The sequence below is a fragment of the Ctenocephalides felis genome, unplaced genomic scaffold (assembly GCF_003426905.1).
Source record: "Ctenocephalides felis isolate EL2017-DRISC unplaced genomic scaffold, ASM342690v1 CF-g0.4_SCAFFOLD_01886, whole genome shotgun sequence".
In the NCBI taxonomy this organism is placed as follows: domain Eukaryota; kingdom Metazoa; phylum Arthropoda; class Insecta; order Siphonaptera; family Pulicidae; genus Ctenocephalides; species Ctenocephalides felis.
The window spans coordinates 54,909,786-54,923,722 of NW_020538040.1; the positions used below are offsets into that span (position 1 = coordinate 54,909,786).

The window sequence follows — 13,937 nt, forward strand, 5'->3', positions numbered from 1 at the left end:
CTTTAAAAGTAATACCGACGCGGTATCGCAAAATATTTTCAGATTTATTGTATAATTACATACCGCACCGCCAAAGAACTCCGTACAATAGAACGGATAATCGCGCAGTTTAATCGGAAATAAGCAATGATAATTTATGCAGTCATGAAATGATCCTTACTTATTAAACAATTAATTTTAATACATCGGTAAACGGTTAATTAGTTTGATTTCTCCAAATCCATTTTATTATTGTTATGATTGCATCGAGTTAATGATTTTTGCCTTGCATAATCATTATTATAAATGGATGTTGAGCGCTTTGATGCAATTTATATATTCGATACACATTTGTTTGTCATATTTTACTTTCACGAAAGTAAATTATAGGGATAGAATTTTCAAATTGTTGAAACTCTAGTAGGAAATAATATTATTATATCATGTGATAATGTCAGTTAAAATATTTGAAAGCATTTCTAAAGTTACGGAAATGTCTTCCAGCATTATTCTATAACAAGCCGATTCAATTTATTTTCCGCTTTTTTTTCAAAGCAAAATTATAAAAGAGAAAAATCGTGCTATTCATTAAGTAATTAAACCGTTCAACTAACCTTGGCAATTTAAAATTGAATATTGTGCCCTCTCAGGAATGATTCTATCTGCCCACTTGGATTTTGTTGTGATCCTTGCGATGAAGGTTGGACGAAATAGTACGCCTGCGAAGGATTTGTCAGTCTTGGTTGTTGAGGTTGTCCCAATAATTGAAACCTGTGTGACTGAACGCCAGGACTGACAAGTCTCTGTGGAGCCCTATGGGCAGCTGCAGCCGCTGCTGCTCTTGCTGCTTCCATCCTGTCTCGTTGTAATTGATTGTGTTGCAATTGTTGTTGTTGCGCGAACAATTGCTGTGAATTTTGAAATTGAACTTCATTCTGCTGCTGCTGGAATGCTTGTTGCGGGAAGTTTATCGGCACTGCATCAGAATGTTGTATTTGGTGCCTGAACAATGGGCTGGGCTGAGGACGCGTTTGTGGCTGCAGTTGACTTATGCTAACCAATCGTGGTGGTGCAGCATGTTGCGGTTGATGTACGTATGGTTGGATGCGATGGTTTAAGGTAAATTCTCCTTCGGTTTGTGGCAAAGTTTGGAATAGTGATGTATCATATTGTCCAGATGAAGGATCAAAAAGTAGTTGCGAGGAATACACTGGATTGCCACTTACTGAGGATGAACTTGAAGGTGGGGCCTTAGACGTAGGTTTAAGGGATTTGGGGAGATCAGAAGGAGTGCTTGATATAATGTTATTTTCTTGTTGGAATTTGGCGAATTCTGCAGCAAAGTCAATTTGTCCTCTAGTTCCTACTGCGTTCAAGGTTGGAATTTGATGTACCTTAGCACGAGTTGTGGTTGTGCTTGATGGTGTGGAAGTTGCATAAGCTGATAATGATGGAGCGGTTGCGGGTCTTGTATAAGCGCTACTTGGTCGGGCAGTCACGGAGAGTAAGGTTGGTCTGTAAGTGGTTGCAGGTGGCTGAGTTTGTAATGTTTGTGCTGGCGAATGTGATTGTGGTCTGGGTGTGATCTCAATAGATTGTGGTTGGTAGTATACGGTGTTTGATGTTGGTGTTACTTTAGGTCTATGGCGTTCTAATAATGGTCTTTCAGATGATATATAGTTAGGTCTTGGAGTAAGTCTTGTTCTGATTGGAATAGCTGTTGGAGATGGAGCTGTGATGTGGATTGGTGCTGGTGGTTGTGGGATATGTATTGGAGCTGGTGCAGCTTGTATGTGTACAGGTGGAGCTGGTCGTGCTATATGCACTGGCGCTGGTGCTGGTGCAGGAGCAGGTTGTTCATAATCTTCTTCCTCTTCGCTGCTGCTGTTTTGATCATAGATATTCTGGAATACGGTTGTGGTTGGACGCACAGGTGCTGGCGTAGGTCTTAAATGTAGAGGTCTAACTTGAAGTGGTCTTACCGGACGTGATGGATAGTTTGGTGGTACATTCTCCTCGCTTTCTTCTTCTGATTTTTCTTCTTCTTCTTCGGCACTCTGTGCGTTTGGATCGCAAGGGTTTCCTGATACGTAAGTGAACTCTCTTTTGTTACCATCAGGATCAACATAACCGTATTTACCTCTAACAACGCAATCAGTTCCTCTAGTTTCTTCTTTAAAACTTCCATCGGCTGCTTCGTATCCGAAAGTGAAACTGCCGTCATCATTAACTTTATTATAGTTCCTAATAGTTTGTACTGGCGGGGCCTTGGTCGGTTCTTTTTGTTTAGCGACCTTGATCAGTTGCGATCTGGGCGAAACATAATTATCTGCGCGTCCAGACGATTGTTGCCCGTAGAGACCATTGTAAGACTCTTCAGTCGAGACCAAAACTAAACTTCTCGGACTTTGAGTTTCTTGGGCCTCCGCCGCATAGTACCTGACTCTGGGTGCGATTGATTCTTGCTCTGCCGAAACAGACTCCTCTTCGGAATCTGCTCGTTCCACGGGACGAGGCCTGCTGATTCGTATGCGCCTGGCTTCCGCTTGCAATAAAACTGCGCAGCACGCGAACAGCATCAGCCACTAGAAAATGTAAACACAAAATGAATATTACGAATTGTTGCATGAGAACCGTGAAAGCGATACTAGGTTTACTAAGAGCGCGATTGTTTACGCCGCGGGCATTGTTTGATAATAGAAATGCGACTCGCATTACTTTACTCGGGCATAAATTTTCTGTTGTGTAAGTGGATGCCATGATTCCAACGTTAAAAATGATACATGTCACGTTTTTAGATTACTAGTTTATAATTATTAAAGTTGTGTAAGTTATAATTGAATTTTGTTTTACTGCCTCGAATGATTGCTGGCGTTTTGTATTAAGTCTTAAAATTTCACTCGTTTCATTTTGATTGAAATGCAAGCCTATAAACGAACACACACACACACACACACATATATATATACACTAAGATAATCATTTATGTATTGACAATTATGTACAAAGATTTCTAATATATTAAGAATACAATTATTACAATCATAAGTTACTTTTAGTATTAATTTTTACCTGTAAAATTTTACTATCTGCGCATAATATATGAATTTCTGTAGCTTCCAAATAGTTAATAAATAATAATGATAATAATACGAAAAATAATAATAAAACTTCCATCAATATTGAGATAACATTTGAGTTCCGAGCTGAAATTAATTACGTTTAAAACGTTACGCGCCACCCGGTGTCAGGCTTATTAAAATCACATGAAATGAGAAAATATTTGCGCATTTATGTTGTAAATACACGCTATTGCTTTGAACACATGTTTTATGTTTTTAAATAGTAGTTGCATATGATGATAAATTTCAAGGAAGTAAGGAGATATAGAACATCGTAAATCATATTAAACGAGAGATTGTTAAAAGCGAAGCAAATTAAACACTTGGATATTTAGCTGACAAAGTTTTAAGGTTTACTACCATAAAAACATGATTTTTATATCTACATCTACAATCCTTACTTAATGTACATTTGTGAATCATTAGCAATTTTTAATTTATTTATTATTACATTATAAATTTATAATGCAATATTTAAACCGAGCTTTACTAATACGACTCCATTAAGTTTGATAACATTATTTGATGGAGAACGTATTTGATTTATTCTTTAAATTTAATTAATTTAATTTATTAAATTTATTTAATATTTATTTAATTTAATTTTTTTCTGTTCTGTGTATTTTCTCAATGTAACCCCTTTAACCTCTAGTCTTTCACCATTACCTCAAAAATAAGTATAGAGTTTTTTAACGATACTATTTTAAAGTAAAAGATAAAATATGCATAATCAGCCATCACCTTAATTTTTACGACATCGCTGTCAGGAGAAAGACTGCAATATTTTTTATTGATTTCGTTGGTAGTTTTTGGTTTTGACCATTTTAGTTAGTTAGATACTTGAATATGATTTTTAAAAGAACGTTATTTATTTGTTTTATAAGATCTATTGAATGACTTTTAAGATAGATTCAAGTTTTATTTTATATAAACTCTATAAAAGCTTACATGTGGTGGATTGGGTAAAACAGGACCAACTTGATCTTTATATTGACAAAGGTGTAACTAATAAGAAAATAAATGAAAAAATAAAATTATGTTTAGAAAACGAGATTATTATAGATAAATTAAAATATTAGTTATTCAAATCTGCTGATAAATATTTTTGACAAAATACCAGATCAGGGTTATATACAGTGATTTTTTTAGAAATGAAATGCGCTCATGAAATTTGTATTTCGCATTGGTTGAAAAATATACTTATTATTTCGAAAAATCTGTTTAAAATTAAAAATAAAACATTGGGTCAGTTTGCTTTTGGCTGTTTCTGTCAGAGGGTAAAAAGGGACAGATGACAAATTTTAGCAAACTAGTGATAAACCATATTTCTATAACTAGGAATCGACTGGGAATTTTATTGAACATAGTTCGATAGTTAATTGTTTGATATGTGTTGAGTGTTGTGATATATAGTTAATTTGATTTAAACAGTATAATTACTAAAAGTCAGATCGGACCTTTGTGCCCTGCCCTACCCTAATGCGTAAAATAAATTTTTGGATTTTTTTTATTTTCGTTTAACCATAAATCATAGTAAAATCAACTAACAAATTACCTGTTATCATTTTTCAATACATCATATATGACTAACAATATGTATTACAATGCTGTATCAATAAATTTGCAAATGCTACAGATATGATTAATCTGTGTCGCACTTTTGTGGGCGTGCACAGACGTAATACATCTTTCAATCAATTGTACTTCTCAAAAAAAAAAAAAAACATTTCGACAAATTGTATAACACGATCTCAATAACAAAAACTCTTAAGCAATATGCTTCTGATTAGAATCTGAACTTAAAACATAATAGAAAGAAGAATGAAAAAACATCTCGGTCAACATTTTAAATAGACCTATATTATTATATTGTATGTAGTTGCACGGTCTTTCGTCAAAAGTGGCGAGTCATGTTGGAAATTTAGAAAAAAATTATCGAGACTTTACAATGCATAATGCTAAATGTGAGATATGTGTGACATCATCACGATACAATAAAGCACGACGTGTAGATAGAGACTGTGATAATACCTGGAGGCAGAGGCTCCAAACCTCTCCAAGTTTTCTTGCTATTTTGGATTCTTAACATATTTATTGAATAGATAGAAAAATATTGCACAAATCTGACGAAAATTTGAATTTTTGACGTGAAAGACGTGAAAGACGTGAAAGACGTGAAAGACGTGCGCCATTTAACCCTTTCGCTGCGAGTGTTTTCCGCAGGAGTGTCACTGCTATACGGAACAGCGCGTTCATTAGTAGTGACACTGAACTGACTAGACTCAACGATATATTCAATGATATTTATATCATTATCAATAAAAATCTACTTAAAAATTAAAAATTGCGCTCCTAATGAACTAAAAATTACAATGAAAATGAAAATCAGAGTTACCAATAGTTTAACAGGAAGTCGAGTGGATGTCGTTCATAGACGACATTCTTGCCGATAGTATTGAATGGACTAGCAATGCGTTTAGATAAATAACGAATAATTTAATGAATAAATTTTTGTTTCTAATTTCTTTAAGAATAATGTCAAGTCGTATTATATTTGCGCATATAATTTGTAAAATACTAGTATATACAATATAGTAATAAAAATGCTATATTTCAATGATAATAGAGAACAAAGGCAACAGCAATAAGCAAAAATTTTATACCACGTTTTTTCTACTTAATTTACAAAAGCATTGAATTTTTTTTTAAAAATATCTTCATTAAATTTTAGGATTTCTGTGTAGAGTTGCACATGTGAAGTTTTTTGCTTTAACAATCAGAACTACGTGTTGCATTAATATTTCTTTTTCGAAAAGACAACCCTGCGGTCAACCTTCTTCTTTTTTTGCTGAACTAAGGAATCGATTCTGCCGCATAACAGAAAAATGTTATGGCAAAGCCATGTTACCCTCCGACTTCCATATAATTATGCTACTGAATCATACTGAATACTGTCAAAATGCCATGTATTTGCTGTGCATTCAGGCGTTTTACACATAAACTGCAACGTCACTCGTATGTTATGGAGCTGTATCAGAAATACACCGTTACCTAACATCGTTTTTTGACATTTGTGCGGCTTCTAGGTTATGTTTTATATCAGACAACTTTAGAAATTTTCCGGACTGCACACTACCGCATGGCTTTTGTCAATATTATTATGGAAAGTTCTTCATAACATAACATAACATTTTTCTGTTATGCGGCAGAATCGGTCCCTATATCTATATTACATATGTGGGTATATCAAATGATGTTGTCGTATGTATATGTTTCTGCAATGCCCACGGGAGGTGATTTTCACTTGATATTATATTTGAGATCTATAATCTCATACGATTGAAATCGTACTGCTTGATATCAAGCTGGCTGAAGTTAGTGTCGAACCCGGAACTAGTTTGTGCTAGCCCACTTAAATAACGATTATACAACGACTGGTTCGCGTATGTAAATTAGTTAAATTATGCGGAATACAAAATAATGTTAAGTAGAATGAATAGTCAAAATTTGGGTCTGTAAATCAGATGCAACCAGAAGTGAAGGCACCAATTACAGCATAAAAATAAATATTTTAAAATTTAATATTTTTTAGCATTAAAAACTGTTTCTGTTGAAATATTTCACGTATAATGATAACTACCTAATTCTCATATTTAGACGTGCGTGGTTTACCATTTATTAATCTATAAGTATACCCGTACAACTTAAATTTTATAATCATTTTACTATTATTTTACTATTATTTCTTTCAAATTAACTTAGTTCATTTGTAGTTTACTATCCCTGTTTTGAACAATGGAGTATGTCCAGGAGAAAAAATAAATGGCTTATTGCATGTATGACCGCTTATAATTCTATGAAATAGGTACTGGAATTGCTTAAACTATTTCCAAACACCATTTTCTATTAATAGTTTTAACGAAATATATTGTAACCGATTTATTTTAAACTTCGTAGATTTGCAACAAAATTTTTGATGTTAAATAATATTTGGTTAGATAAAATACTATATATCAGCAACACTTTTTAGAAACTGATTTATAAAAAATCAGTACAATCTAACTACAATTAAAACTAAATCAGATAAAAAATATCATTAACTATCAATCAAACATAAATATTTTTTTTTAATTTTTAAATAATTGTTACTTTTGGTGATTTTTGTATTCAGGTTTATTAGTAAAGATGCTAAAGCTTGATAATCAATTTCATTTGTATTCAACCCTTTTCACTCGGATGCCGCAGCTCCGGCGGCCAAATACATATTAATTCCGCAATTCGCGAGTGGAAAATAAGTATTGAATGGATATCTATTTTGCTATGTCACATAATTCACTACTCTAAATTTTATATTCCTGTTAAATTAAAAGTTTTAAGATCAGTAAATTGCAAATGTTCAATACCACATAGTTTTACTATCGAAGGATAAATGCAAAATTTGATAAAGGTTTGGAAAGAATGTGAAACGATCGAAGTGGCAGTGAGAATGATTTTGTTCCTTCTTAATAAAGAAATGCAAGTCTTTGTTAGCCTCTATAACAATGAAAAAGCAATTCTGTATAAACTAAAAATATGAAATTTATGGACAATTATATTGTTATCGCCTGTATGCTCATTAACTCAAAAAAATCATTTGATTTCTCTCAATATATAGCTGAGTTGAACAATGAAACCATGACGTTTTATTTTCATCCGATAGCATCCCGTATTTCTATAAAATGTGAAATTTGCAACAGGTTTTGTGTGCGAATGAGAAATCGCAAAACAAAACGTAAAAAATGTGAATAAAGTGCCATGATAAAGAAATGTATGATATCGTATAGAAAATTTCTCGAGTTTCGATCGTATATCATAATAACTTTTATCTAAACCGACTTATCCATCAACGGCAACATTATATGCAGTAATAAGATTTCAAGTCCGCTCGGCAGGTTTTAATTACATACACATGCTATAATATAAACATAAATCAAATGTGATATCTTAGTGATCAGTTCGCTAACTAACTAAATAAGAGCTGTATAAATATCTATTAACTCTATAACATTATCAGTTCATTTATCTTTTGCGTAATCGAATGCGAAAATTTATGGCTGTTGATCTTAAGATAGAAGTTTAAACTGAATAAAATTGACGAGAAAGGTCGTGTGCCCTTATAAACGCATCTGGTTGTTGATATTCGATATAGTAATAGATAGAAGGTTTTCATTAATGAAATGTGTCGAAGACTACTAAAAGTTGATTATAAATTGCATTTTATTCACTGTTGCGGAAAATGCTTACAACACTAGGCTCAAATAAAAATAAAAAGTTGCAATGAATTTTATTAATTCATTTTATTGCATTATTGGATTTGTTGGCAATGCATATTAGGAAAGACTTGGTACGGTTGTGCCACTTTTTTTTGATCAGCCATAATTTTGCTAATTTACCAGTTAACTGAGAGAAAAGTGAATTAAATGGTGATTTGAACAATTCTCTAAGTGGATATACTGAAATACTGTCTTTGGTCATAAAATCAAATCATACGGGTAAGTGTCTCAACCATCCACATCCGAGAGAAACAGTTGTGACAGGCATAGAAATAGGTTAAAAAACAATAGCTATAAACACCAAAATTGTTTAATTGTTTTTTCTTACTGATGGACAAGTAAAGAAGGGGTTAGTGGTTTACGGGCACTATCATTTTACTCTCTTATCTCTTATAGATACTATCTATTATCGTCTGTCATCACAATAGATTATTAAATCTAAACAACTTCGTGCGAGACGGCTGATTTTCTGGTTGTTTATATTTGGACCCTATCTCAAAATCAGTATAGTTTAGCTGTCATAACGACTGTTACTATCGTACCTTGGCACAACCGTATTCAGTCTCCCCTACTAATGCAATAAAATATTTCAACTTCCCAGAATATATCAATCAGACACAATTGAATTATCATTAATATTTTACAATTCTCGAAAACGTTTTTCATCGTACATTTATTACACGTAAAAGGAAAAGAAATCGATGAAATTAATAACCCAACCTTCAAATAATATAATTATATTTTGCAGTTAAGTCATTAGAATTACATAACAACTATTACAGGTTAATGCAAATTGTTTAACAATTATTGGAATATTTTATAGATTTTGTATAATAGAAAATAACGATAGCTTCAAATATTGTGTTAAGCTATTAATGATATAATCTAAAAATTATTTATTTATAAATTTAATGGATTATTTGATGGCTTATTAACTTAAAAGTTATACATATTGAAGATACTTCTCGGATATAATTAAAAATCAAACAACTCGTAAAATTGGAATCCGAATTTTATGTTGTATTCGTTTTTAACGCTCATATAAAATATCTTCGAACTGACCGACTTATTTTAGAAATGTTGTATTAATGTTTTATACTATTGTGAAAATATACGAGAAAGTTAATTAATGGAATTCAAAAACACGTTAATGAAATTTGTATAATATAACTGAAAATGTTTCACATAATTATAGTTGTGAATAAGCATTCTTGAAGAGAAAATAAATATTATATTACCTCATTTTGAATATCACTCTAGCATTCAATATAGTAATTTAATTCACTGTTCGATTGACATTCATTATTTTATAAAATATTGAAATTCCTAAATGTCAAAAAGACAAATAACAAAACCTTATTTCAACCTAGGAGGTCATAACCACAATCTCATTTTTTTAGAAAAAAATTAAAAACTACGAATTTAGAGTAAACTTAAAATATTTTAATTCTAATATTCACAAAATTTAAATAAAACTGTTCCATATAAACAGCAAATTATGTCTAGTACAAAAATACCGCTAAAAGGTTTTCTCTTGATTTTTTGCAAATATACTTATTTTTATTTTTATATAGTATATAAGACCTATAAAAGTGTGATTGAATAATAAATGATATGCTTCTCAAATTACCATGTTCATAATTGATATGAGTATGAAATAAATAAACGGAAACGTGCAGTACAACAATTAAAAATAAGTAACATCTTATGCATTTTTGCAATTATAAAATTATAGCAATTTGAATCAAAATGATTCTTATTGTTGCTAATAAATTCCAAGAAGCTCAAATTACTTATATATTGCACTGCAAACGAAAACAATAAGATTGTGCGAATGCGAGCATTTACAATATCCTCAAGTATAAATTTTAAGTCTACTATTTTTATAATCATTAGTCTGCACTTGTATCATAAAATAAGAGAGCAAATAACCATAGCATAAATTTTATATTAGTGAGCTTCATAAAAGTCGGTTGAAAAATATTAAATTGGTCTAGGTATAAAGTGGTAATTGAAGTTTTTTATATTTACTTAAATCGTGATCAGAACTTTGTAAGGTCTATGAGCTGTTATGCTGATTTCCTAAAAGACATGACTTTCTATAAATGGTAACCCAAATGGTTATCAATTTTTGATGAATTTACTCTTACTAAATCTGTAATACTGATGAATTTTTCATTATGCAGCAATACCGGTGTACTTTTGTTACGTAGTTGTAGAATTGATTAAAACTCTCCTTCAATAATTCAGGTTATTGGGTTATAATTTAACCCTTGTAGATGTGGACTGTATTAAACACTGATTTGTTTGTATATTATGTATTTGTTGGAGTTCTAATTACAATCACTGATTTGGTACTAAGTTATAATGAAAGAAGATATATTTATTTTATGATTTTTTATTTTAATGTTGTTAAGCGGTTTTCTTTTTTAAGTGAACAACTAGTTCAATTAAAACACTCCGCTACCCTCTCTACCAGGGGTAGCAACCATTCCATGTAAAGCTTAATGCCTTGAAGTTAGTCACCCTCATGGCCAATATAATAAAACGAAAAGACGTCCGAACAACCGGTAAGAGCTATTTTCATCTGGAAATATATTATGTATATTTCTAAGTAAAAACTGATGTCATTACTATTGGACATCAGGTTGTCCGAGGTCTAAAATCTGGGGCTTCTGATCGAAAGCCCATATCTTTCTATAACCACTGGTCTACGGGAAAGCCCTTGGTAATTGAATGATTAATTTTGAATAGAATCGTTTAATTTTTTTGTGACCTTGAATTTGGTCTGAAACCGGTGCATATAACTTGAACGGAGAAAGTCCGAGGTCAAGGTTTTGCCAGGTGCATTGCTTCTCTATGATCTACTTGTAATTTAATGGTAATAAATAATTGCTTTCACTTTCACATAACGGAAGATCCGAACGCCTTGGTCGCGCATACTGGATGGATGGTTGCTTTTATTATACTCGTACCTCGGATACGGAGCCACCGAGCTGTTACAGATATTAATTTGCATTTGCATAGTGAAATGTGTTAGATTATTCAATAAGAAAAATCTAGTAAAAACCATGTAAATTGTCCACGGAACTTCTTTTGAATCATTTTTTAATCCCTGGGATGCAGTTTGCCTGTGTGAAATAGGATCTACTTTATGATCACAATTCGCGCGAATAGTTTCATTTTTTTATAACATTAACCCTTTCAACGTTGTATCTTTCTAAATAAATCCTACAAGAAATATTGTTCTTGCTGACATAAGAACAATTTCGAATTCATGGTCAAGCATACCGTAAATCTCATGCGGCGAGTGATTAGAATAGTAATAAACTATTTTCACTTATAAGATCTTAGACATGTCTAGCATATATCTAGGCTCATTGAAAACCACATTACATGCGAAGTCTGAACTAGAGCTGTACATTATTTTCATACAATATGAATTAGAAAACTTAAACACAAGAACGTTCAAAGTCGTAAATTCTTGAAATCGGTTTAAATGTTTTTATAACATTTATTACTCGTAAACAAAGTATTATCTATCTAATTTTTTTATAATTAGCAACGACTTCATCAGCTAACTTCAGTATTATAAAATTTCTTCCAAGCTGATCTTAAAGTTTTAAACACAATTTTAGTATTAAATAATACTGGATTCCTTTTGGTATAATTTTGAAGGTACTATTCTAGAAGAAAATTTATGCACGTAGGATTCTACATGTTCATTTGTATTAAATATATAAATATAGAAACCAATTCTGTCGTAAAAGTGACCAATGTTATATAGTGGTCATGTACGTTTTTGTATAAGATTCCTAATTTGTACGATTAATTAAATAGACCAATGTTGCGTAGCGCTTCTCATGGTACTAAAATGGTACTAAATACTGTGAAAATGTGTATTTGCTGTGCGATCAAGAGTTTTGCACATAAAATGCAACTTCACTCATAAGTTATTAAGCCATATCACAAGATTTGTGAGATTTTTAGGTTAGGTTTTTTATCTGAAACGTCCGACTCTACAGCAACCACATGGCATTTGATAGTATGTAGTACTATTTTGTATGAGAAGCGCTATGTAATATTGGTTTATTTTACGGCAGAATCGTCCCTATAAACTTTGAAGAAGAGTTTGTAGAATCTTACAAATTGAGAATCTTATACAAAATCAAGTGAAATTGTACATTTTATCTAAAGCCATTTTTCTAACTTTCTAAATGTAGTTCACTGATTTTTAAATATTAAAGCAAATAATAATTGCAATCGTCAAAACGTATTAAGCTCTCCTAATGCGACATATACAACAAGGCAGAAAGCTCGTACTCTTGAAAAATCATATAGAGAATAAATAGTATATTATCGGACAATTTCAATTAAAATATTTCAATTGTTTAATATTCGTGTGATTTAGTGTTTCTCAGTTATATTACTACAAAATTAATGTTTACAAAATTTAATGTAATAATGTTAGTAAGCTGTGCAAGAAGTACGAACGCTTTATAGTTTATAGTTAAAATTACATGACTGTGATTAATAACAATTAATATATATATATACATATATATATATATATATATATATATATATATATATATATATATATATGACTATCTATTCATTCGTGTTTTTATCAGAACATTATTTTTGTAATTGATTCCCACAGATCTGAAGCGTAGGTTTTTAGACGATTCCTGATATAAAAGCGCTGCAATTAGCTATTTTCTCCGATTAAGGAAACTATTACCTATTATTATCATCCGCCGAGAAATAGAAACTTATTTTGTCATTAAAATTATAAATTAGTTCCCATCACGCAAAGATTCATTTTAATCATGCAACATGGTGATGTGTCGTGTTCTACCAGAACTTAACATATCCATAAACATCACTAGGATAATATATGTATATATATATATATATATATATATATATATATATATATATAATATCGGTTATTATTTTACTTTGTTTATTGCGAATCATTGCAAAATTTAGGAGATTTCGATTTTATGATTCCTATAGAGCAATGTATATGTTCATAAAATGAAATACAATGAAAACAGTGAAAAAATCAACAGCAAATTCGCAAAAATATTAGGCATAAAACAACTCATTTCTTTGGAAATAGGGTAAATAACTTTGTTACTGTTTTTTTATTGTTCTCCCATAAACTTGTAATATACACATTTAACGTATAATACAAGTTTCACACATAAAACCTAACATACAAAACGTACAATTGTCAAATAACAATTTTATCATAAGTGCATCTTTCTGATGACCTATTGATAACACATACGTGAAGTTAGGTTTTATGTGTGAAATGCCTGATCGCTCATCAATACATAGCTTTTGAACAGTTTTTACTACAATGTTCATACAAAAATAGACCCATAATATATCGTTACCATTTTTATTTTCTCGGAGAATTGTCCCTGCAATCATATGTAGAGCAGATTTTGCCGTATAATAGACCAATGCGTAAAATAACAATGCAAGGCCATGTTACGTAGTGCTTCTCATA

The 13,937-nt window shown here is 31.3% G+C and overlaps 1 protein-coding gene across 1 annotated transcript; it reads right to left on the reverse strand.

Moving 5' to 3' along the window:
* Nucleotides 1–602: 602 nt before the first annotated feature.
* On the reverse strand, nt 603–2,739 carry LOC113375113 (pollen-specific leucine-rich repeat extensin-like protein 1). The gene is made up of 4 exons (XM_026615062.1): nt 2,698–2,739; nt 1,429–2,564; nt 816–1,356; nt 603–698 (listed from the first exon to the last, which is right to left on the reverse strand). The coding sequence occupies exons 1-4, from the start codon at nt 2,737–2,739 to the stop codon at nt 603–605; spliced, it is 1,815 nt and encodes a 604-aa protein (XP_026470847.1).
* Between the last annotated feature and the right edge of the window lie 11,198 nt (nt 2,740–13,937).